The sequence below is a fragment of the Bombina bombina genome, chromosome 2 (assembly GCF_027579735.1).
Source record: "Bombina bombina isolate aBomBom1 chromosome 2, aBomBom1.pri, whole genome shotgun sequence".
Taxonomy (NCBI): Eukaryota; Metazoa; Chordata; class Amphibia; order Anura; family Bombinatoridae; genus Bombina; species Bombina bombina.
Genome location: NC_069500.1, coordinates 602,432,512 through 602,459,126, shown reverse-complemented (window position 1 = coordinate 602,459,126; position 26,615 = coordinate 602,432,512). Strand labels below are relative to the sequence as shown.

Here is a 26,615-nt window from a genome sequence, read left to right as displayed (position 1 = left end):
AAAACCTCAGGAGTAGTCACAGAAGGTTTATAGACAGAATTTAAACGTTTACTGGATTTATTATCGAGAGGACCAGACTCCTCCATATCTAAAGTTATTAAAACTTCTTTTAACAAAGAACGAATATACTCAATCTTAAAAAGATAAGATGATTTATCAGTGTCAATGTCTGAAGTAGGATCCTCTGAACCAGAGAGATCCTCACCAGAGGAGGTTATATCCGTATGTTGTCGGTCATTACAAATTTCATCAATATTATGAGAAGTTTTAAAAGACCTTATAAATTTATTTGAAGGCGGTATAGCAGCCATAGCCTTCTGTATCGCATCAGCAATATAAATTTTCATATCAACAGGGATATCATGTACTTTAGATGTTTAAGGAACAACAGATACTGTACTAGCACTAATAGAAACCTTTTCTGCATTCAAAAGCTTATCATGACAACTGTTACATACTACAGCTGGAGATATAATCTCCACTAGCTTACAACGGATACACTTAGCTTTGGTAGACCTGTGTTCAGGCAGCATGGTTCCTACAGCAGCTTCTGAGACAGGGTCAGATTAAAACATCTTGTAAAATGTAAAAAAAATAAAAATAAAATTAAACAGAAATATCTTATTTCCACATATAGCAGTTTCAGGAATGAGAAAAAATGCAAGTGCTAAATTTAGCAAAAAAAGCAAATAGCATATCCCTCTGAGCATAAAGAAGGCAAGGAGCATATAAGAAGTGAGGTAAAATAAAACTAAATTTTTTGGCGTCAAGTATGACTCACAATGCAAAAGAAAGTTGAGAAATCTTTTGGCGCCAACCAACATCCGGAAATGTCACAACTCGCGTCATAACACAATTTCGCACCAAACAACCTAGCGTCAACTAAGACGCAGGAAATGACAAACTTGCGTCATGACCGACACACATTCGCAAACAAAAAAATTCTTGCACCAAGAATGATGCAATAAATAACAGCATTTTGCGCCCTTGCGAGCCTAATTTGCCTGCAAAAAAAACAAGTCAAATTGAAAAAAAGACTATACCTCACGTAAGACAAACTTCCTAAGCATGATTCCCATAATGAAACTGCTGGACTGCAAAGGGAAATACACAAAGACCTGACTCATGGCAAGTATAAGTAAAATACATATATTTAAAACTTTATATTAATACATAAAGCACCAAACCATAGCTGAGAGTGTCTTAAAATGATACATACTTACTGAAAGACACCTATCCACATATAGCAGATAGCCAAACCAGTACTGAAAGCTATCAGCAGAGGGAATATTATATGAGTATATAGTCGATCTGAAAAGGGAAGTAGGAGATGAATCCCTACGACCGATAACAGAGAACCCTTGAAAAGATTTCCCATGAGGAAAACCATAAAATCAAACAAGTGATACTCACTTCACATCCCTCTGACAAACACTGTACTCTGAGAGGAATTGGACTTCAAAATGCTCAGAAGCGCTCATCACAGAAGAAATCATAAAAATCAAGCACAAACTTACTTCACCACATCCATAGGAGGCAAAGTTTGTAAAACTGAATTGTGGGTGTGGTGAGGGGTGTTTTTATAGGCATTTTGAGGTTTGGGAAACTTTGCCCCTCCTGGTAGGAATGTATATCCCATACGTCACTAGCTCATGGACTTAAAGAAAAGTGAATCAGGAAGGCTCAAGATGTAACCAGTTAGTGAGACAAAAGTTTATCTACTACTCAATTAAATAGTTTAATCATTCTTAAAGGGACAGTAAACAAATTAAGATTTTTTTATATGAAAGATTTGAAACAATTTTACAATATATTTTATTTTTTCTCCCTTTTCATGTAGATAAGCTCTGAAAAAAGAGCAATTTCTAACTCTCAGACTTTGAAATGCACCCTGCTAACCTATCAAGGCTAACTCTGATACATTGCAAAAAAACAGGGAATTAAACTGCGCTAGCAGATATAATTGGTGAATTACCGCAAAGATCTATATAAAGATATGAACACCCTTTTTTCAAGAGAAGTAATTGTGACAAAAGAGAATGTAGAATCTTTTTTTGATTTAATTAAAGAATTAGAAAGTAAACTTTTGTTAGAAATGAAACATAGAACCGAATACATATTTTTATATTTGGGAGGTTACGAGAGTCCCAAGAGGGTTAAGAATAAAAAAAGTGTGCATTTAATATTGAAGATCCTGAGTTTAAAAGTTAAATGGAGTTAATATCCTTGAAGAAGCGTCATTTAATTAAATGAAGTTAATTAAAGAATATAGAAACCAAATCCTAAAAACATTAGAAGCAGAAATCAGAGATTTGGAAGAAAAATTACAAGAATTCAATGAGTTAGAGGAGTATAAAAAGAAAGAAAAGGAAATTAAAAAAAACTAATGGAATCTACTAAGGAGGAATTATTAAAAGTAAAAATAGGAAAATTCAATAGGGATAAAGAGGATTATCTAACACACTTGGAAAATCCAGAAGACAATAATTATGTCTCACATAGATGGAGGAGTGCAAGAAAAGAGAAAAATAAGGAGGTTCTAGTTACTCACCAACAGAGAACTGATTATAATATGCAGCATAATAATGTAAGATTCGTTGACAATTATAGAAACTATACCCATGATCAAAGAGAATATAGAGACACAAGATCAGACTCCACCCATTTCGGGCCAAATAGAGGATTTGTCCCTTTTAAACAACTGAGATATTCTCATAATAACAAGGGTAACTCCTTTAAATATCACAATAGAGATCATTATAACAGATCGGAAGGATTGAAAAATAATCCAACACCTAGCAATAATTGGAGAAATCATAATTATCATACAAACCAGTATCAAAATAGAAATATAGGAATAGTATTAGAAAACAGATATGAACCATTAAGACATATGGAAGAGCTTAGATGTAATTCTCCTAGGCCAAGCACCTCTAGGCAAATGGTAAATGATAATTCAAATAGAAATGATAAAAGTAACAAAAACCAACATTTTTTTAGGGATAGGCCAAAGGCAAACACAAGAAAGCCCATTACCACAAAGAAACTTAAGAAAAAGACGGGCATCAGTAAAAGAGGAAAGAGAGGAGGAGCCAAACGGACACAAAAAAATAAGAAATTGGGATTAAATAAACATAATGGGATTTTTAATCTAAGTAAATGTCAATTAGATAAAAGTCATGAAGATATTTTGAGTAAAGGCTGGACATTTGCCCCCACTAGTAAACTAAATAAATTTGGTACGTATATAGATGCCCATAAATTTATTAAAAGACTTACGGTAAAAAGATGGTTTGCTAGAACTGAGAGTGAAAAGAAAGCACAATCGAGTCTAACAGACACACATGGTTTTATCCATTCAAATTTAAAAAAGAAATCTAGTTTTTATCCAAAACATGACAAAGGATATGCTATAGAGACATTTGAAAAATTGATTACTCGAGATATAGAAAATATAAAAGATGACAAAATTGAAAAAGTACTTAATAATCTTAGCAAAAAAACTATTAAAAGTTATTATAGAGCTAGAAGAAAATGGGAATACAGTGTTGAAGCCAGTGGATAAGGGTGGGGGAATAGTTGCTCTAAACTCTGAAGATTACAATAAAATGTGTGAGAATATTTTAGGGGACTTAAACACTTATTGTAAGATCCCAAATAATCCTACAGTACAGTTTAATACACAATTGGGAAACCTTCTAGATAAGGCTAATGAAGAAGGAATATTAAATAAAAAAGAGAGAGTATTTATTTCTAAAAAATCCCAAAATTCCTTTACTATATTGCTTACCAAAGATTCATAAATCCCTGGTCTCCCCACTAGGGAGACCAATAATATCAGGAATTAATTCATTAACTTCTATTGTCTCTGAGTATATTGACATCTTTTTGCAGAAATATGTGAGGGAATTGCCCTCTTTTTTAAAAGATTCCACTGACGTTCTAAAATTATTAGAAAATATCGTTTGGGAAGAAAATTTCTGGTTTGCTACATGCGATGTTGCTTCATTGTATACCTGTATCTCCCATAAGGATGGGTTAAAAGCATCTAAATTCTTTTTAGATAAAGATGACACTCTAAAAACCTTAGAGATCTATTATTTTGTATAATGTATAAATTTTATACTATCCCACAACTATTTTTCTTACAACAACCAATTTTATTTGCAAAAATGTGGTACTGCAATGGGGACCATATTTGCTCCAAGTTATGCTTACCTCTTTATGGGGTTATGGGATAGAGATTTCCTCGAAAATAGCATACTTGTGGCAAATCTGGTCCTCTACAAGCGCTATATTGATGATATTATACTAGTTTGGAAAGGAACAAAAAATGAGTTTGAGAGTTTTCTGTCTGAAATGAACACTTATGAAATAAATTTGAAATTTACTAGTGAATTAAATAAAGAAAAAATTAATTTCTTGGATTTGGAAATTTATATAACAAATAATGTCATCAACACCAAAACGCATTTTAAAACTGTTGATGCAAATAATTATACCATCAAACGAGTTGTCACCACAAAAAGTGGAAGGAAAATATACCAAAGGGGCAACTACTACGGATTAGAAAAAAAACTTTAAAAATGATATGGATTATGATATTCAAGCAGATATTTTGAAAGAAAAATTTGTAGCAAGAGGGTATGAAGAAACAAAAATTGCAGCTATTAAAGAGGATGTAAGGGCTCGAGATCTGATGACAAAGAGACCCATAAAAAACAAAAATAAAGATAATGAATTATTTATCCCCTTCATCATAAAATACAGTCAAAATAGCCATATAATTGAAAAAAATATTAGGAAGCCTTGGGCAATACTCAAAAGCGATGATAGAATAGGAGACTTACTACCAAAATACTCAAAGTATAGTGTATAAGAGATCCCAAAATCTGAAATCAATTTTGGCACCCACTGAAATAAAAAAAAAAATTAGAGATCAAGACCTTATGGTTAAGGCGATTAATGGCTTCTTCCCATGCCTTACATGTAAAGCATGTAAACGTGCAGAAAAAAGGAAAGAGATAAAATCTAATGTGACAGGGAAAAAGTATAAAATAAAACAACAAATAAGATGCTGTAATAAAAATGTGGTATACCTTTTAGAATGTAGGTGTGGCCTACAATACATAGGTGAATCTGAAAGACCCCTAAGAGACAGAATTAGGGAGCATATCTTGTCTATCAAACACTATGATCAGGAGAGAAATAAGGATCTCCCTATACCTAAACATTTTCTCAGCTGTAATAATGCTAATGAGAAATGTTTAAGGTATACAGGTATAGCAAAAGTTCAAAAAAACTGGAGAGGCACTGACATACATAATAGCCTTCTAAAATTAGAGAGTAAGTGGATCTTCGAAATGAAGACCCTAACACCTAAGGGACTAAATCAGGAATTAGGTTGCTACCTTACAGAATAGTTTATTCTCCTTAGTAATTTAATTGGCCTAAAATAAATGTATTCTAATCAGTAATATAATAAATTAAAATGGTTTTATGAGTTAAATATTATTCTCCTATAATATAATGACTTTAGAGATATATCATTTATCATATTAAGGCACTAAATGAAGAAATTAACTCTAATAATATCATTAAGATGGTTTTATACTCTTTTTTACAATTTTTTATAAATTGTTTATATCTAGGAAAATAATTCTTTAAGAATAAGATGTGGCTAGTACTTGTATTTGTCTCTAATCATTTGGTTATAAGTAGATTGTGAGCTTTTGTCCGAAGTAAAACTATACACGGGTAGCTATTATCATATTTATAATAAGTATTTTTAAGGATTATCTTCCTAAATTATGATACTAAGTATCATTTGTTCGAAGTAAACTATACACGGCCAGTATTTAATATAATTTGTTTTACCCCTATATTAAGCCCTAATGGACATTGGCAAGATAGAGCTTGAGAAAGGCTGCTGAAAGCCGAAACGCGTTGCTCCTAAGTTTGACCATTCCAGTGATCCGTAGTTACTGTTTGGATCACAGACGTTCGACAGAACAGCTGAAACCGGCGATTGCGGTGATCCTAAGGAGACAAGCACATGAGCGAGGCACGCTCACTATCACTCATACCCTGATAGAGGAACGACTCCAAACACCCTCCGGTGTAAGTAAATTTGGACACCTTGGTTGTTGAACTATTTTTTGCTGTTGAAAAGTATTTTCTTGTCTTTATTTCTAGGAATCCATTTGCCGTTCATTATTTCTTGGAGATTGTGTTTATTTGATCTGGGTTGTATTGGCGAATTGTTCTACGGAGCACAAGTGTTTGCTACACATTTTCTAAGTTCGCAAAACCCACAAACACCTGAGTCCTGTCATAAGTTTACCTTATGTTTTTTAGCCTAAGCTTTTTATGTATCGTATGAATTTATCTATGAATTTGTTTATGCATTGTATTTTAGTCAATTTTTAACCATGTTTGATTTGTGTTTTTTAACTGTTGATATTGTTTATGTAAATTTTAAGATTAAACCATTTAACCCTGTAATTGCTTGGTACTAGAGAGTATATTACATAATCACACCCTTTATGAGCCATACAATAGTTGGTTTTAAGCTTTTGGTAGCGCCACAGATAACTGACGGTTTCTGCTCCTCTTTAGGAAAAGAGCTGTCTATACTTGTCATAACTCTGATACATATCTGTCCATAATTGGCTTTAACAGATAACACATTATACTAACTTTCCAACAGTGCATAGCTTTGTTGTCTGCAGACTAAAGCCCAGACTGGCTCATCTAAATTAGGTAAATGGTGGGTGGAGTTTGGCTAATGAAAAATAATTACAATAAAAAGGATGTTAATTTGTTTTTAAAACATGGTTGATATGTTATTTTATAGCAACTTAAAAATTTTGAGTTCCATGTCCCTTTATTTCATGATTCAGACAGAACACACCATTTTAAAATAACTTTCCAATATACTTTTATTATCAATTTTTCTTTTTTCTCTTGGTATCCTTTGGTGCAAAGCATACCTAGGTAGACTCAGGAGCAGCAATGCACTACTGGGAGCTAGCTGCTGATTGGTGGCTGAAAATATTTGCCTCTTCTCATTGGCACACTCAATATGTTCTACTAGCTCAGAGTAGAACACTGCTGCTCCTTCCACAAAGGATATCAAGATAATGAAGCAAATTTGATAATAGAAGTAATTTGAAAGCCGTTTAAAATTGTATGATCTATCTGAACCATGCAAGAAAATGTTTTGGGTTTCTTGTCCCTTTAACAGAAAAACAGAATTTATGCTTACCTGATAAATTACTTTCTCCAACGGTGTGTCCGGTCCACGGCGTCATCCATTACTTGTGGGATATTCTCCTCCCCTACAGGGAAAGGCAAGGAGAGCACACAGCAAGAGCTGTCCATATAGCTCCCCCTCTGGCTCCGCCACCCAGTCATTCGACCGACGGTTAGGAGAAAAAGGAGAAACTATATGGTGCCGTGGTGACTGTAGTGTATAAAGAAAAAGAAAAAATTTTCAAACCTGATTAAAAAACCAGGGCGGGCCGTGGACCGGACACACCGTTGGAGAAAGTAATTTATCAGATAAGCATAAATTCTGTTTTCCCCAACATTGGTGTGTCCGGTCCACGGCGTCATCCATTACTTGTGGGAACCAATACCAAAGCTTTAGGACACGGATGAAGGGAGGCAGCAAATCAGGTTACCTAAACAGAAGGCACCACGGCTTGCAAAACCTTTCTCCCAAAAACAGCCTCCGAAGAAGCAAAAATATCAAATTTGTAAAATTTGGCAAAAGTGTGCAGAGAAGACCAAGTCGCTGCCTTACATATCTGATTAACAGAAGCCTCGTTCTTGAAGGCCCATGTGGAAGCCACAGCCCTAGTGGAGTGAGCTGTGATTCGTTCAGGAGGCTGCCGTCCGGCAGTCTCATAAGCCAATCGGATAATGCTTTTCAGCCAGAAAGAAAGAGAGGTAGCAATAGCTTTTTTGTCCTCTCCTCTTACCAGAGTAAATGACAAACAAGGATGAGGTTTGTCTAAAATTCTTTGTTGCTTCTAAATAGAACTTTAAAGCACGGACTACATCTAAATTGTGTAACAAACGTTCCTTCTTTGAAACTGGATTCGGGCACAGAGAAGGAACAACTATTTCCTGGTTAATATTCTTGTTGGAAACAACTTTTGGAAGAAAACCAGGCTTGGTACGCAAAATAACCTTATCTGAATGAAACACCAGATAGGGTGGATCACACTGCAAAACAGATAATTCAGAAACTCTTCTAGCAGAAGAAATAGCAACCAAAAACAGAACTTTCCAAGATAGCAACTTGATATCTATGGAATGTAAGGGTTCAAACGGAACCCCCTGAAGAACTGAAAGAACTAAATTTAGACTCCAAGGAGGAGTCAAGGGTCTGTAAACAGGTTTGATTCTGACCAAAGCCTGTACAAAAGCTTGTACCTCTGGCACAGCTGCCAGTCGTTTGTATAACAAGACAGATAAAGCAGAAATCTGTCCTTTTAGAGAACTCGCTGACAATCCATTATCCAAACTTCTTGGAGAAAGGAGAGGATCTTAGGAATTTTAATCTTACTCCAGGAGAATCCCTTGGATTCACACCAACAGATATATCTTTTCCATATTTTATGGTAAATCTTTCCAGACACAGGTTTTCTGGATTGGACCAGAGTATCTATCACTGAATCTGAAACCCCACGCTTGGATAAAATCAAACGTTCAATTTCCAAGCAGTCAGCTGCAGAGAAATTAGATTTGGATGTTCGAATGGACCTTGTACTAGAAGATCCTGTCTCAAAGGTAGCTTCCATGGTGGAGACGATGACATATTCACCAGGTCTGCATACCAAGTTCTGCGCGGCCACGCAGGAGCTATCAGAATCACAGAGGCCTTCTCCTGTTTGATCCTGGCTACAAGCCTGGGAAGGAGAGGGAACGGTGGAAACGCATAAGCTAGGTTGAACGACCAAGGCGCCACTAATGCATCCACTAGAGTGGCCTTGGGATCCCTGGATCTGGACCCGTAGCAAGGAACCTTGAAGTTCTGACGAGACGCCATCAGATCCATGTCTGGAATGCCCCATAATTGAGTCAACTGGGCAAACACCTCCGGGTGGAGTTCCCACTCCCCCGGATAGAAAATCTGACGACTCAGATAATCCCAGTTGTCTACTCCTGGGATGGGGATTGCAGATAGGTGGCAGGAGTGATCCTCCGCCCATTTGATGATCTTGGATACCTCTCTCATCGCCAAGGAACTCCTTGTTCCTCCCTGATGGTTGATGTAAGCTACAGTCGTCATGTTATCTGACTGGAATCTTATGTATCCGGCCTTCGCTAGATGAGGCCAAGCCTGGAGAGCATTGAATATCGCTCTCAGTTCAAGGATGTTGATCGGGAGAAGAGACTCTTCCCGAGACCATAAACCCTGAGTTTTCAGGGAATCCCAGACCGCGCCCCAGCCTGATAGACTGGCGTCGGTCGTGACAATGACCCACTTTGGTCTGCAGAAACTCATTCCCTGAGACAGGTGATCCTGTCTACTGGAGCATGTACAGTTGTAATGGTCTTAGATGAATTCGAGCAAAAGGAACTATGTCCATTTCTGCAACCATCAACCCTACTACTTCCATGCACTGAGCTATGGAAGGCTGCAGAATAGAGAGAAGAACTTGACAAGCGTTTAGAAGCTTTGACTTTCTGACTTCTGTCAGGAAGATCTTCATTTCAAAAGAATCTATTATTGTTCCCAAAAAGGGAACTCTTGTCGACGGAGACAGGGAACTCTTTTCTACGTTCACCTTCCACCCGTGAGATCTGAGAAAGGCTAGAACAATGTCTGTATGAGCCTTTGCCTTGGAAAGAGACGACGCTTGAATTAGAATGTTGTCCAGATAAGGTGCCACTGCAATGCCCCTTGGTCTTAAAACCGCTAGAAGGGACCCGAGCACCTTTGTGAAAATTCTGGGAGCAGTGGCTAGTCCGAATGGGAGAGCCACGAACTGATAATGTTTGTCCAGAAAGGCGAACCTTAGGAACTGATGATGATCTTTATGGATAGGAATATGTAGATACGCATCCTTTAAATCCACGGTAGTCATATATTGACCCTCCTGGATTGTAGGTAAAATTGTTCGAATGGTTTCCATTTTGAACGATGGAACTCTGAGAAATTTGTTTAGAATTTTTAAATCCAGAATTGGTCTGAAAGTTCCCTCTTTTTTGGGAACTACAAACAGATTTGAGTAAAAACCCCTGACCTTGTTCCACAGTTGGAACTGGGTGTATCACTCCCATCTTTAACAGGTCTTCTACACAATGTAAGAATGCCTGTCTACTTATTTGGTTTGAAGGTAAGTGAGAATGTGGAACCTTCCCCTTGGGGGTAGTTCCTTGAATTCTAGAAGATAACCCTGAGAGACTATTTCTAGTGTCCAGGGATCCTGAACATCTCTTGCCCAAGCAAAGAGAGAGAGTCTGCCCCCTACTAGATCCGGTCCCGGATCGGGGGCTACCCCTTCATGCTGTCTTGGTAGCAGCATCAGGCTTCTTGGCCTGTTTACCCTTATTCCAGCCTTGCATTGGTTTCCAAGCTGGTTTAGTCTGGGAAGCGTTACCCTCTTGTCTAGAGGCTGCCGAGTTAGAAGCCGGTCTGTTCCTGAAATTGCGAAAGGAACGAAAATTGGACTTATTCTTAGCCTTGAAAGGCCTATCCTGTGGGAGGGCATGGCCCTTTCCCCCAGTGATGTCTGAAATAATTTCTTTCAATTCTGGCCCAAAAAGGGTCTTACCTTTGAAAGGGATATTAAGCAATTTTGTCTTGGAAGATACATCCGCCGACCAAGACTTTAGCCAGAGCGCTCTGCGCGCCACAATTGCAAACCCTGAATTTTTCGCCGCTAATCTCGCTAACTGCAAAGCGGCGTCTAAAATAAAGGAATTAGCTAACTTAAGTGCGTGAATTCTGTCCATGACTTCCTCATACGGAGTCTCCCTACTGAGCGACTTTTCCAGTTCCTCGAACCAGAACCACGCCGCTGTAGTGACAGGAATAATGCACGAAATAGGTTGAAGGAGGTAACCTTGCTGTACAAAAATCTTTTTAAGCAAACCCTCCAATTTTTTATCCATAGGATCTTTGAAAGCACAATTGTCCTCAATGGGAATGGTCGTGCGTTTGGCTAGTGTAGAAACCGCCCCCTCGACCTTAGGGACTGTTTGCCATATGTCCTTCCTGGGGTCGACCATAGGGAACAATTTCTTAAATATAGGAGGAGGGACAAAAGGTATGCTGGCTTCTCCCACTCCTTATTCACTATGTCCGCCACCCGTTTAGGTATCGGAAAGGCATCAGGGTGCACCGGGACCTCTAGGAACTTGTCCATCTTGCACAAGTTTTCTGGGATGACCAGATTGTCACCTCCTTAAGTAATGCGCGGAGATGCTCTGATTTAAATTTAAATGTCACAACATCAGGTTCTGCCTGCTGAGAAATTCTTCCTGTATCAGAAATTTCTCCATCTGACAAACCCTCCCTCACTGCCACTTCAGACTGGTGTGAGGGTATGACAGAAAAATTATCATCAGCGCCCTCCTGCTCTACAGTGTTTAAAACAGAGCAATCGTGCTTTCTCTGAAATGCTGGCATTTTGGATAAAATATTAGCTATGGAGTTATCCATTACTGCCGTCAATTATTGCATAGTAACAAGCATTGGCGCGCTAGAAGTACTAGGGGTCGCCTGCGCGGGCATAACTGGTATAGACACCGAAGGAGAAGATGTAGAACTATCTCTACTTCCTTCATCTGAGGAATCATCCTGGGCAACCTTACTATTTGTGAAAATACTGTCCTTACTGTGTTTGGACGCTATGGCATAATTATCACATATATTTGAAGGGGGAACCACATTGGCTTCCATACATACAGAACATGATCTATCTGAAGGTACAGACATGTTAAACAGGCTTAAACTGGTTAATAAAGTACAAAAACCGTTTTAAAACAAAACAGTTACTGTCTCTTTAAATGTTAAACAGGGCACACTTTATTACTGAATATGTGAAAAACTATGAAGGAATTATCCAATCTTTACCAAATTTTCACCACAGTGTCTTAATGCATTCAAAGTATTGCACCCCAATTTTCAAGCTGTTAACCCTTAAAATGTGGAGCCATTTGCAATTTTAACCCCACTACAGTCCCAGCCACAGCCTTTGTTGTGACTTCAACTATCCCAGGGGGGTATTTCAAGCCTTCTAGGAACGTTTTCAGTGGACACCAGACCCTCTCACATGCATCTGCATGCACTGTACTTAAAAGAAACTGCGCAATAATGGCGCGAAAATGAGGCTCTGCCTAATACAGTGAAAGGCCCTTCCTGAATGGGAAGGTGTCTTAACTAATGCCTGGCGATAAAAAACGTTCCCCAAATAATAAAAGTGTGAAATCCACTTCAAACTTTAAATAAACAATTGATTTAGCCCTTAAGAGTGTCCACCAGTTAATAGCTCATAATAAGCCCTTTATTCTTTCTAAGTCTAAGAAAATGGCTTACCGATCCCCATGAGGGAAAAATGACAGCCTTCCAGCATTACACAGTCTTGTTAGAAAATGGCTAGTCATACCTTGAGCAGAAAAGTCTGCAAACTGTTCCCCCCAACTGAAGTTCTCTCAGCTCAACAGTCCTGCGTGGGAACAGCAATTGATTTTAGTTACTGCTGCTAAAATCATACTCCTCTTTTAAACAGAACTCTTCATCTCTTTCTGTTTCAGAGTAAATAGTACATACCAGCACTATTTTAAAATAACAAACTCTTGATAGAAGAAATAAAAAACTACAACTAACACCACAAACTCCTCACCATCCCCGTGGAGATGCTACTTGTTCAGAGCGGCAAGGAGAATGACTGGGGGGGGCGGAGCCAGAGGGGGAGCTATATGGACAGCTCTTGCTGTGTGCTCTCCTTGCCTTTCCCTGTAGGAGAGGAGAATATCCCACAAGTAATGGATGAAGCCGTGGACCGGACACACCAATGTTGGAGAAAGTAAATTACAAGGTGTTTACTATCCCTTTAAATTGCACTGCTCAGACACAAAGCCGTCAGATGCAAGACATGCATATCCACAAGCTTTGGCTTGCCTAGAATCAGTTGCTCTAGAAAAGGGGACCATGGAAATCTTATAAAATATAGGGTAAAATTGTAACCCGCCTCACTTTGTCTTTTTGAATTTACCTTTTCTAATTACATACAAGACCCAAACAAAGATCTGAAATTAAGAAATGTCATGTTCACTTTGCCTGAGTCTGATGTTGTCTTGCTACTATGGAGTCCTACTAGTGTTTGTACGTTTTATGGGAATGGAATACATTTTTTTTTTGTCTAAAAGGGTCAAAATATAAATTTTGATATTATGTTTTTATAATTGAGGAGAAAACACTGCCCTCCAAAACTTTTTAAAATTACAGAATTTAGCAGAAGTACAAAAATAATATTAGTACTGAAGGGCAAAACACAAATATTTGTTTCACAGCCTGTATCTGCTCATCAAAAGGAAGGACACCCAATCTTTAAGGTGATCACATTTGAGAGCCTTGACCAAATCCCAAACTCAGCAAACAAAAAACTCATGTCAATGGCAGTAGTCTTTGGCTGCAGAAAAGTGCAGAAGTTCAAGTAATATTTTGTTGATCATATATACACACTATCAATTTCTTGTTTCACAGCATTCTGTAAACTGCAGAAATAATGGAGAGAAAAATTACCTATAGATGACAGCAGGTTGTAAATAAATGTCCCAGAAAGCAATGATTGTTAATCTATACAGATACAGTCATAACACTAATGTTCAGGGAGTAAGGTGGCGCTAAAACTTAAGCTATGGGTTAATAAACTCTACAAATTAAGAATCTCGTGCTGTTTAAAAGGTATATTGATGATATCAACTTGTGGAAAAGCAGTGAGGAAGATTTAAGAAACATGTTTGACATTATGAACAATAATGATAAAGGTCTGACTTTTACTTACCAAATAAATAAAGAAACTATAACATTCTTGGATTTGGATATCAGGGTAGAAAAGGACAAATTAATAACGAGGACTCATTTCAAACCGACAGATTCCAATAATTATATACACGCATCTAGCTTCCACTTTTCTAAGTGGAAAAATAACATACCAGTAGGGCAGTGCCTTAGAATTAGAAAAAAATGTACTGAGATAGACGACTTTGAGGAACAAATTAAATTATTGGAGAAGAAATTTGAGGAAAGAGGATATAAAGAGGAGACCATAACAAATGCAGTAACAAGAGCTAGAAAAACTAATATGGACTCACTATTGATCTACAAAAGGAAAGATAACCAAATTAAAGATGAATATGACATACCATTTGTGACTGAATATAGTGATGACCATAATAAAATAAGGAAAATATTAAGGAAACATTGGCACATCATTAAGAATGACCCTATAGTAGGGGATAAATTACCACCATTTCCCAGAATGGTATTTAAAAGGAAAACTTAAAATCAATGTTGGCCCCGAGCAAATTCAAAAAAGGAAGAACACATCAGAAAGACAAAGATAGGGATTTGTGGGGCAAAGAAGTTAATGGGTTCTACCCCTGTATCTCGTGTAAGTCATGTAAACACAGTACAAAAAAGAAAAGTATTAATATTCCGGGATTAAACATAGATTATAAAATCAGTGATACCCTAAAATGAAGCAGCAAAGGTGTCATATATATGCTACAGTGCTCATGTAGTCTGATCTACATAGGAGAAATATCAAGAATGCTCCGAGATAGAATTCGTGAGCACTTCTCGCATATTGAAAAAGGTAACCTAGAGACGCACTTATACCAGCACTTTAGAGACTTCCACAAGAAGAATACAAAGGACCTGAAAATTTTGGGGCCTATGTAAAATAAAAGGGAATTGGAGGGGGGGGGGGGGGTTTAGATAATCTACTCCTTAGGAAGGAGGCGGAAATCATTTATAACTTTAATACCCTGCACCCGAATGGTCTGAGCTGGACATTAGTCCCTTTCTAAACTAAAAGTACTCATGAAAATAGACTTTTTAGGATAATAAAATATTGTCTATATTTTAGAGTTCTTTAATCATAGGAATGAGTTTAACAATCACTTTTTTACCATCTAAGAAATATTAAAGCCTTTAGATGAAGAAACTCACTAGTTATTGATTTGTTGTAATGATACGTTTTAAAAATAGCTGTTAGAGTTCTTATAAATGAAAGATCATATACACTATTATAAGCCCCTTTGGCTTAGTGGTATTGCTTTAGCCTTTCAGCTTAGGTACCCTGGGTTCAATCCCACATACAGGAAGATTTTTAAGAAACTATATATGAAAATATTAGGACGTCTAAGAGAGTAGAATTTATAGCATCTTAGTTTTAGTTTAAGGAATGATATAACCTGAAGAAATAGTTGTTAGAGTTTTATAAGTGAAAGATCACATAAAGATCCATAAGCCACCTTGGCTTAGTGGTAGTGTTTAAAGTCTCCGGCTCAGGTAACTCTAGGTTCAATCCCCTCTATAAGAAAAAAAAAAATGTAAAGAGAAATTTTATAAAGAGAAAATTTTTTAGATATATAAAAGGAGAAGGTTCATAGTACATCGAATCTGATTAAAAAGTGTGGTTGTGTAGCTTAGTATGATTGAATATTCTATATTATTTTTTAACAGGAACATTATACACAGCCTCAAGTGGCATAGTAGAAACATCTTAGCCCTTTGACCTGGGGATCATAGGTTCGAGTCCCCTTGAGATTTTATGTACAATGGCAAAAAACATAATTTATGTAAGAACTTACCTGATAAATTAATTTCTTTCATATTAGCAAGAGTCCATGAGCTAGTGACGTATGGGATATACATTCCTACCAGGAGGGGCAAAGTTTCCCAAACCTCAAAATGCCTACAAATACACCCCTCACCACACCCACAAATCAGTTTAACGAATAGCCAAGAAGTGGGGTGATAAGAAAAAAGTGCGAAAGCATAAAAAATAAGGAATTGGAATAATTGTGCTTTATACAAAAAAATCATAACCACCACAAAAAGGGTGGGCCTCATGGACTCTTGCTAATATGAAAGAAATGAATTTATCAGGTAAGTTCTTACATAAATTATGTTTTCTTTCATGTAATTAGCAAGAGTCCATGAGCTAGTAACGTATGGGATAAGGACTACCCAAGATGTGGATCTTTCCACGCAAGAGTCACTAGAGAGGGAGGGATAAAATAAAGACAGCCAATTCCGCTGAAAAATAATCCACACCCAAAATAAAGTTTAAATTTTATAATGAAAAAAACTGAAAACATAAGCAGAAGATTCAAACTGAAACAGCTGCCTGAAGTACTTTTCTACCAAAAACAGCTTCAGAAGAAGAAAACACATCAAAATGGTAGAATTTAGTAAAAGTATGCAAAGAAGACCAAGTTGCTGCTTTGCAAATCTGATCAACCGAAGCTTCATTCCTAAACGACCAGGAAGTAGATACTGACCTAGTAGAATGAGCTGTAATCCTTTGAGGCAGAGTTTTACCCGACTCGACATAAGCATGATGAATTAAAGATTTCAACCAAGATGCCAAAGAAATGGCAGAGGCCTTCTGACCTTTCCTAGAACCGGAAAAGATAACAAATAGACTAGAAGTCTCGGAAATTCTTAGTAACTTCAACATAATATTTCAAAGCTCTAACTACATCCAAAGAATGCAATGATTTCTCCTTAGAATTCTTAGGATTAGGACATAATGAAGGAACCACAATTTCTCTACTAATGTTGTTGGAATTCACAACCTTAGGTAAAAATTCAAAAGAAGTTCGCAACACCGCCTTATCCTGATGAAAAATCAAAAAAGGAGACTCACAAGAAAGAGCAGATAATTCAGAAACTCTTCTAGCAGAAGAGATGGCCAAAAGGAACAAAACTTTCCAAGAAAGTAATTTAATGTCCAATGAATGCATAGGTTCAAACGGAGGAGCTTGAAGAGCCCCCAGAACCAAATTCAAACTCCAAGGAGGAGAAATTGACTTAATGACAGGTTTTATACGAACCAAAGCTTGTACAAAACAATGAATATCAGGAAGATTAACAATCTTTCTGTGAAAAAGAACAGAAAGAGCAGAGATTTGTCCTTTCAAGGAACTTGCAGACAAACCTTTCTCCAAACCATCCTGAAGAAACTGTAAAATTCTCGGAATAGGAAAAATGATGAGAAAGACACCAAGAAATATAAGTCTTCCAGACTCTATAATATATCTCCCTAGATACAGATTTACGAGCCTGTAACATAGTATTAATCACAGAGTCAGAGAAACCTCTTTGACTAAGAATCAAGCGTTCAATCTCCATACCTTTAAATTTAAGGATTTGAGATCCTGATGGAAAAAAGGACCTTGTGACAGAAGGTCTGGTCTTAACGGAAGAGTCCACGGTTGGCAAGAGGCCATCCGGACAACATCAGCATACCAAAACCTGTGAGGCCATGCTGGAGCTACCAGCAGAACAAACGAGCATTCCTTCAGAATCTTGGAGATCACTCTTGGAAAAAGAACTAGAGGCGGAAAGATATAAGCAGGATGATACTTCCAAGGAAGTGACAATGCATCCACTGCTTCCGCTTGAGGATCCCTGGATCTGGACAGATACCTGGGAAGTTTCTTGTTTAGATGAGACGCCATCAGATCTATTTCTGGAAGTCCCCACATTTGGACAATCTGAAGAAATACCTCTGGGTGAAGAGACCATTCGCCCGGATGCAACGTTTGGCGACTGAGATAATCCGCTTCCCAATTGTCTATACCTGGGAGATGAACCGCAGAAATTAGACAGGAGCTGGATTCCGCCCAAACCAGAATTCGAGATACTTCTTTCATAGCCAGAGGGCTGTGAGTCCCACCTTGATGATTGATGTATGCCACAGATGTGACATTGTCTGTCTGAAAACAAATGAACGATTCTCTCTTTAGAAGAGGCCAAGACTGAAGAGCTCTGAAAATTGCACGGAGTTCCAAAATATTGATCGGTAATCTCACCTCCTGAGATTCCCAAACCCCTTGTGCCGTCAGAGACCCCCACACAGCTCCCCAACCTGTAAGACTTGCATCTGTTGAGATTACAGTCCAGGTCGGAAGAACAAAAGAAGCCCCCTGAACTAAACGATGGTGATCTGTCCACCACGTCAGAGAGTGTCGTACAATCGGTTTTAAAGATATTAATTGAGATATCTTTGTGTAATCCCTGCACCACTGGTTCAGCATACAGAGCTGAAGAGGTCGCATGTGAAAACGAGCAAAGGGGATCGCGTCCGATGCAGCAGTCATAAGACCTAGAATTTCCATGCATAAGGCTACCGAAGGGAATGATTGTGACTGAAGGTTTCGACAAGCTGATATCAATTTTAGACGTCTCTTGTCTGTCAAAGATAGAGTCATGGACACTGAATCTATCTGGAAACCCAAAAAGGTTACCTTTGTCTGAGGAATCAATGAACTTTTTAGTAAATTGATCCTCCAACCATGATCTTGAAGAAACAACACAAGTCGATTCGTATGAGATTCTGCTAAATGTGAAGACTGAGCAAGTACCAAGATATCGTCCAAATAAGGAAATACCACAATACCCTGTTCTCTGATTACAGACAGAAGGGCACCGAGAACCTTTGTAAAAATTCTTGGAGCTGTTGCTAGGCCAAACGGCAGAGCCACAAACTGGTAATGCTTGTCTAGGAACGAGAATCTCAGAAACTGATAATGATCTGGATGAATCGGAATATGCAGATATGCATCCTGTAAATCTATTGTAGACATATAATGCCCTTGCTGAACAAAAGGCAGGATAGTCCTTACAGTTACCATTTTGAATGTTGGTATCCTTACATAATGATTCAATATTTTTAGATCCAGAACTGGTCTGAAGGAATTCTCCTTCTTTGGTACAATGAAGAGATTTGAATAAAACCCCAGCCCCTGTTCCAGAAATGGAACTGGCATAATTACTCCAGCCAACTCTAGATCTGAAACACATTTCAGAAATGCTTGAGCCTTCGCTGGATTTACTGGGACACGGGAAAGAAAAAATCTCTTTACAGGAGGCCTTATCTTGAAGCCAATTCTGTACCCTTCTGAAACAATATTCTGAATCCAAAGATTGTGAACGGAATTGAAACGTAATCTGCCCCCTACCAGCTGAGCTGGAATGAGGGCCGCACCTTCATGTGGACTTAGGAGCTGGCTTTGATTTTCTAAAAGGCTTGGATTTATTCCAGACTGGAGATGGTTTCCAAACTGATACCGCTCCTGAGGATGAAGGATCAGGCTTTTGTTCCTTGTTGTGACGAAAGGAACGAAAACGATTATTAGACCTAAATTTACCTTTAGATTTTTTATCCTGTGGTAAAAAAGTTCCTTTCCCTCCAGTAACAGTTGAGATAATAGAATCCAACTGAGCAACAAATAATTTATTACCCTGGAAAGAAAGGGAAAGCAGAGTAGACTTAGAAGACATATCAGCATTCCAAGTTTTAAGCCATAAAGCTCTTCTAGCTAAAATAGCTAGAGACATATACCTGACATCAACTCTAATGATATCAAAGATGACATCACAAATAAAATTATTAGCATGTTGAAGAAGAATAATAATGCTATGAGAATTATGATCTGTTACTTGTTGCGCTAAAGCTTCCAACCAAAAAGTTGAAGCTGCAGCAACATCCGCCAAAGATATAGCAGGTCTAAGAAGATTACCTGAACACAAGTAAGCTTTTCTTAGAAAGGATTCAATTTTCCTATCTAAAGGATCCTTAAAGGAAGTACCATCTGCCGTAGGAATGGTAGTACGCTTAGCAAGAGTAGAGACAGCCCCATCAACCTTAGGGATTTTGTCCCAAAATTCTAATCTGTCAGATGGCACAGGATATAATTTCTTAAAACGTTTAGAAGGAGTAAATGAATTACCCAAATTATTCCATTCCCTGGAAATTACTTCAGAAATAGCACCAGGAACAGGAAAAACTTCTGGAATAACTACAGGAGATTTAAAAACCTTATCTAAACGTTTAGATTTAGTATCAAGAGGACCAGAATCCTCAATTTCTAATGCAATTAGGACTTCTTTAAGTAAAGAACGAATAAATTCCATTTTAAATAAATATGAAGATTTATCAGCATCAACCTCTGAGACAGAATCCTCTGAACCAGAAGAGCCATTATCAGAATCAGAATGCAGCGATTTTCCAGAAGTATCTTCTGACTCAGCTTCAACATGGGACATCTTGCAATATGTAATAGAAAAACAACATATAAAGCAAAATTGATCAAATTCCTTAAATGACAGTTTCAGGAATGGGAAAAAATGCCAGTGAACAAGTTTCTAGCAACCAGAAGCAATAAAAAATGAGACTTAAATAATGTGGAGACAAAAGTGACGCCCATATTTTTTTTAGCGCCAAATAAGACGCCCACATTATTTGGCGCCTAAATGCTTTTGGCGCCAAAAATGACGCCACATCCGGAACGCCGACATTTTTGGCGCAAAAGAACGTCAAAAATGACGCAACTTCCGGCGACACGTATGACGCCGGAAACTGAAAAAAAAAATTTGCGCCAAAAAAGTCCGCGCCAAGAATGACGCAATAAAATGAAGCATTTTCAGCCCCCGCGAGCCTAACAGCCCACAGGGAAAAGTCAAATTTTTAAGGTAAGAAAAAAAAAAATGTTTTATTCAAATGCATTATCCCAAATATGAAACTGACTGTCTGAAAATAAGGAATGTTGAACATCCTGAGTCAAGGCAAATAAATGTTTGAATACATATATTTAGAACTTTATAAAAAAGTGCCCAACCATAGCTTAGAGTGTCACAGAAAATAAGACTTACTTACCCCAGGACACTCATCTACATGTTGTAGAAAGCCAAACCATACTGAAACGAAAATCAGAAGAGGTAATGGTATATATATAAGAGTATATCGTCGATCTGAAAAGGGTGGTAAGAGATGAATCTCTACGACCGATAACAGAGAACCTATGAAATAGACCCCGTAGAAGGAGATCATTGAATTCAAATAGGCAATACTCTCCTCACATCCCTCTGACATTCACTGCACGCTGAGAGGAAAACCGGGCTCCAACCTGCTGCGGAGCGCATATCAACGTAGAATCTAGCACAAACTTACTTCACCACCTCCATAGGAGGCAAAGTTTGTAAAACTGATTTGTGGGTGTGGTGAGGGGTGTATTTATAGGCATTTTGAGGTTTGGGAAACTTTGCCCCTCCTGGTAGGAATGTATATCCCATACGTCACTAGCTCATGGACTCTTGCTAATTACATGAAAGAAATTTTTTTTAAGGAATGTATTGAAGAATCAATTTTAAAACACATCTAAAGCCTAAGTTATTATTTTTTATCAGGGTATAAAAGAAGTTTGTGGCAAGCTCTGTTTTTAGTCAAGTACACTAAAATTAATGTAAGATTGGACTTCAACAACTACGATTATTTTTACCTGATATATAGAAATGCATGAGGATCCCACCTTTGAGGATTAACTTCCAGAGTGAGATAGGAAGTAATCAAGTGACAACGAATCAGAGGCAACTACGGGAGATTTAAGGTACAATCTATTAACATACAGGATCTTGAAAAAGCCCCACACCTTAGGGGTGAAAAGCGTAGAAAGGTGCCTGTATACTTTCTGTGAACCTTGGAGAAGCTGACTTTCAACCGACACGGACTCTGCGTACATAGTACTTAAAGAGCAGAGATTACGTTATATGCTGATAGCTGGGATACGGCGGTAACTGAGGTAAGACTTGCGCAAGTGAAAACAGTTACAGAGTAGGACCCGGAGGTCCGAGACGCACAGTGAACAGCATAACCAAACAGGAGAGGTAAAACCGGATGACATATATAAAGAGGAGCAGGTGAGAGTGGTTGTGCCTAGCCTTGATTCCCCTGCACAGTTGCATCTGCATTAAACCACGGAAGTCCGTTGTGGATCATTATAAACTTAAAATAGACTTGGTATTCAAAGTCTTTCTGTGTCTCTGGAAGTGACTTTTTAACAGGACTGGTGATATTCAAATACACAACGCTTTATTATCATCATCACTACCAAAATATTACAAATTGTAATTAATAGAGATGCCTAATAACAAGCTTCTAGCTAAATCATCTTGTTATTGTTTTTACCTGTTTTTTCTACTATTGCTACTAAGCCAAAGTCAAATAACTGACCGTTTGGATTGGCTAAGTCTTTTCATTGTTAAGCCATCAGCATTACAACACAGGAGACTGCTGAATGAGCGTATATTGCCTTAGTATGATTGCCAAAGGAGCTTTTATTGCCATAGTATTATTGTGAATCCAGGCACAAGCTTTTATTTAATGTATATTGTCTTATTGATACACATTGTTTTACTGGTGATATATAGTAATTTTAACATTCTTAGATTGTATGGTTGATGAATGGGAAGTTTGGGCCAAAACAATTGAATGTTTCTTCTCTGTATTATCATATTGAAAGGACTGTCTAATAAACTTATTGTAGTTTTTTGAAAGACATCTGTATCTAGAAATGTATTTATTTTTTGAGACAACTATTTTTTGAGACGATTATAAGAACTAGCTGAAATTGGTTTCTTTGGAGGTTATACCTTTCAACAGAGGTCACATATAATTATTTATATTGGACTTAAATTTGTAGAGTTTATTAACCCATAGCTTAAGTTTTAGCGCCACCTTACTCCCTAAACTTGGATTTCTTCTGACATAAAACTACCTAGGAAGGAGGTAGTAAAATTAGGTTGGCTACTTGGGGCTAGTCCAGCGCATCACTTCACAGCATTTTTATAAACATAACACTAATGTTAAAAAGTTCTCACCTGTGACACCAGAGTGTTTCGTGCCCTGGATAGGAATTAATAAGATCACTGATAAGCTCCATTTCTTCTTTCAACAACAGAAGATGCTCAAATATTGTGGGATCCCAGCTTATTTCTCCTTCTCTTGGAAGACACAGATTCTGCTTGCTTGGACATAGGTTTGTTACTTTTCTAGAGTTTTCACAGTCTACTAGTGATCTGTCCAGCAAAGACTTCAACAGGAACTGGCGGTAATGGAATCCACTGTGGTCTGAAACGTGCATAGAGACCCAATGCTTTGTGGAAGATAGCTCATCAAGGAGTAGCTGAAAACAAAGAAAAACATACAAGTTATTTTTCAGTACACATACATGATCTTTCTCAACAATCTTTGAACTGTATCCCCCTCAAGTACTGTATTCACGTGACATTTTTCCCCCGAATCTTTTTAATGAGGAGCACAGGTATGTTACATGCATCTTGAGTTGTCAGACTAATACACACAAAACTAGTCCGTGTACAGAAACTATATTTCCAGCTCCTAGTGAGAGTAGAGGTAATTAACAAAATTGATCCTTTGCAGCTATTTTTGCCAAAAGACAGTGTTCAATTCAAGAAATCAACTGTCCATATTTGAAGAAACATATAGCTCAAAATCAATGTAATCACACAAATTTGATCCTTGGTTGTTATTAACTACAGACATCACCTGCGTTTCTCAGCATTTTTGATATATCTAACCAACATAAACTAACAAGGCCCAAAGGAGGCCAAAATGATCGTCTGGGTTGCAATTTCCCTTGTTCAGAGGAGAATTGCCTGGTATTTCAGGGCTGGACTGACCTTGTTAGTCGTAAATAGACTGATATACTTCGGTAAAGTTTTTCTTTGTGAAAAGCACAATTGGGCTACAAGAAGCTACTCCCTGGTGGTAACTGGGCCATAAAACAAGCCACTGAGCTATTGTTCCTGATAGACTGCTTCTCTTTGTATTAAGTAATTTTGAATCTGAATTGCGAAAAAAAAAAACAAATAAGGTGCTTAGCAACAGAAGGCTGGGAATCAGGATTCTCAATTGCTTATAGATATTATAAAAACCTAATCAGGTCTTTTTGTGCAAACTACATATTGTTTATTAGGGTCAGGAAGGATAGAAGAAACTATCTCTGTTCACAGGCAAGTTGTATTGAATAGGCCACAACTAGGTTATCATCTGTACAGTGAAAACCTTGCACACACACTTCTCAGTTCTGAAATTAAAACACTAGGACCTTTGTGAATAATCTTTGAGCTGTGGAAAGTCTGAAACATCAGCAAACAGGCTCAAAATAGCAGATTCCTAAACCATATTGTAAACAACGATAATGAGCAGCAGTGACTGGAATATACAGATGAAACCAAGGTTTTTGGGACTAGGACTGTTTTGTTAATGAGGTACTTCAAAATCGTGAAATGTCTTTTACTATATGTGATCTTTATGATTAGGAGACTGGACATAGCAATTGTCTGTTGGTATTATTTTGAATTAGATGTGGTAACTGTTTTTTTATTTTACACCTATGACCCAAAATTACAGCAGAGGCTGCTCAATCTTCCAGAAACAATGACAGATGTTACTCCCCCTGGAGAGGCCTGGGCAGGCTGACAGTTTGATGAGTGGGTCATTTTGTGAAAATGAATAGTTTCTCACAATACTCTGTATGAAGGTGAACATTTACATAATCTAAAATGTGATCTTATAGTTCGGGTTTTATCTTTTCTAGAAAGTAACATTACTAAGATATCAGAGAGAACAGCAAAGTAAGACTAAGGATCTCTGCCCCTGCCATTAGAAGAAAAATAAAACATACGATGGTCTGAGGCAGGTAAGGAGATGTGTTCTACCCCCTTGAATTGGAGGGGTTTCTGTGTAGCCACTTAATAAAGGGTGTTGGTGAGTGGATAAGACAAGATATACTAAAATATAGATTAATGGGGGGGGGGGATTTAAAGAGTAAACTGATTGTGCTTTTTGTTTTTGTGGATTTACAGAAAAGTTGGTTAGTCTGTGGATTTAAGAAAATAATTTGTGAAAAACAAAAGAAAAGATATACAAGGGATTCCTGTAATGGTTAAAGCAGACACTAGCTGAAATGCTTCTTTAGACAGGGACCTTAGTGTCCCAAATGTTTGCAACTGATTTCTATCTAAGTTGGCTATTCAAGTGATAGCCTCTTTTTTGCCTGCTACTGTTTTCACCAAAAGCCTTTTGCTGAATGTAGAACAGAAAATACAGCTAAATGCCAGAACATTGCACACGAGATATGTTACTTGTTAGAAGCAGAAGATGTGTAGCACAAAGTCAAATGAGTTTAGTAATAAAGGTGTTTACTGTACCTTGACATTCAGTTTTCCCAAGTGCTGTATAACCCAGATGCGATGGGACCAGGCATTGTAATTGCTTGGGTACCTTCCTGCAGCTTCACAACACACCTGCATCTCCTCTTGTAAAACTGTAGTAATTCTCTCCTCAGGGTCTGGACAGCTGCCTTCCTTAGTGACCGCAGTAGGTGGTGCACACTCTTGCAAGAAGCGCTGTAATATCCATCGTCTGTTACATTGTTATAGGAGAAAATGAAAATAAATACATAATAAAAACACAAAGAAATAAAAAATAATTATATACAAAATCAAGAAGTAATCAAAGACAAAATGCATTTAAAAGTGACGAAACAATGCAACTTAATCTGTTCCTAAATACCTAAATATTTTTCAGTGTTTATATTATGAGTGATAATGTAATGAGGTGTGCTGTCCCTGCAAGATCAGCCCTTTTCATTTGGTTATGGTTTAAATATACAGAAACAACTATTTCACATAACAAATAAACCTAAAGGAACAATTTACATTACACTTTCAGCTGGTACAACAGTTAAGGGGAAAACAATTTTATAGTATAGTGTCCCTTTAATAAGAATGAGTTTAAAAATGTCCTTTACTTTTACTAGCATTTCCACTTGGCAGTCTTGCAATTACTGTAAGTACTTGTTTCTCATCTTCTAAAACACAGAGCAATTTGTTTCCTGGAGTACAATTTGAAACATAGCAGGAGAAATAATACTTTCTTAGATCTAAAACATATTGGCAGAGTCCATTCCTGACAGTGATGTGTTTATCACTCCTGCATACAGCACAAATCATCATTTTACACAACAAAAGGAAATATGATGAAAGCTGATAGACTACCTCTGTAGCTTACGGGATTTTCTCACAGAGGATGAATTCATTTGTCTCAACAAAACTGGTCAATAAAAACCATACTGACCATATTAATCAAATACATTATTTCCCATAGTACTTAGGGAACTGTGAACTACTTTAGTGAAGAATGATGGCAGCTCAGAATAGTGTAAAGATGTGGCAAAAACTGTTACTATTAGTTTCATTTATTTTATTCAGAGCACATTACTTTGCAAAGAATGCCAACCTTTCATGCTTCTCGCCATGCTACAATGCTATAGGCAAACAGCCTGACAGAAAACTATTACAAAAGTGACAAATCCCCGGGGAAATCATGTTAAAAAGTTATTCACTTGGGAAACCACTAGGCATTGTGGAAATATTAAATGGAAAAAGATGAATAAAAATATGAATTAAAATAATATTAATCCACTACTTTTTTTAAATAACAGTTTAAAAATCTACCAGCTACAAAATTCTTTCTTGAACTGTCCATGGTAAA

At 37.4% G+C, this 26,615-nt stretch overlaps 1 protein-coding gene across 3 annotated transcripts in view; it reads right to left on the bottom strand.

The window, feature by feature from the left end:
- The window catches only part of PTAR1 (protein prenyltransferase alpha subunit repeat containing 1), a 211,915-nt gene that overhangs the window by 54,577 nt on the left and 130,723 nt on the right, over positions 1 to 26,615 (bottom strand). For all 3 annotated transcript variants that reach the window (XM_053702517.1, XM_053702516.1, XM_053702518.1), the window contains exons 5-6: positions 25,271 to 25,484; positions 22,916 to 23,220 (exon numbers count right to left, since the gene is read on the bottom strand). In XM_053702517.1, the coding sequence (XP_053558492.1) occupies positions 22,916 to 23,220; positions 25,271 to 25,484 (519 nt within the window). The remainder of the gene's footprint in view (positions 1 to 22,915; positions 23,221 to 25,270; positions 25,485 to 26,615) is intronic.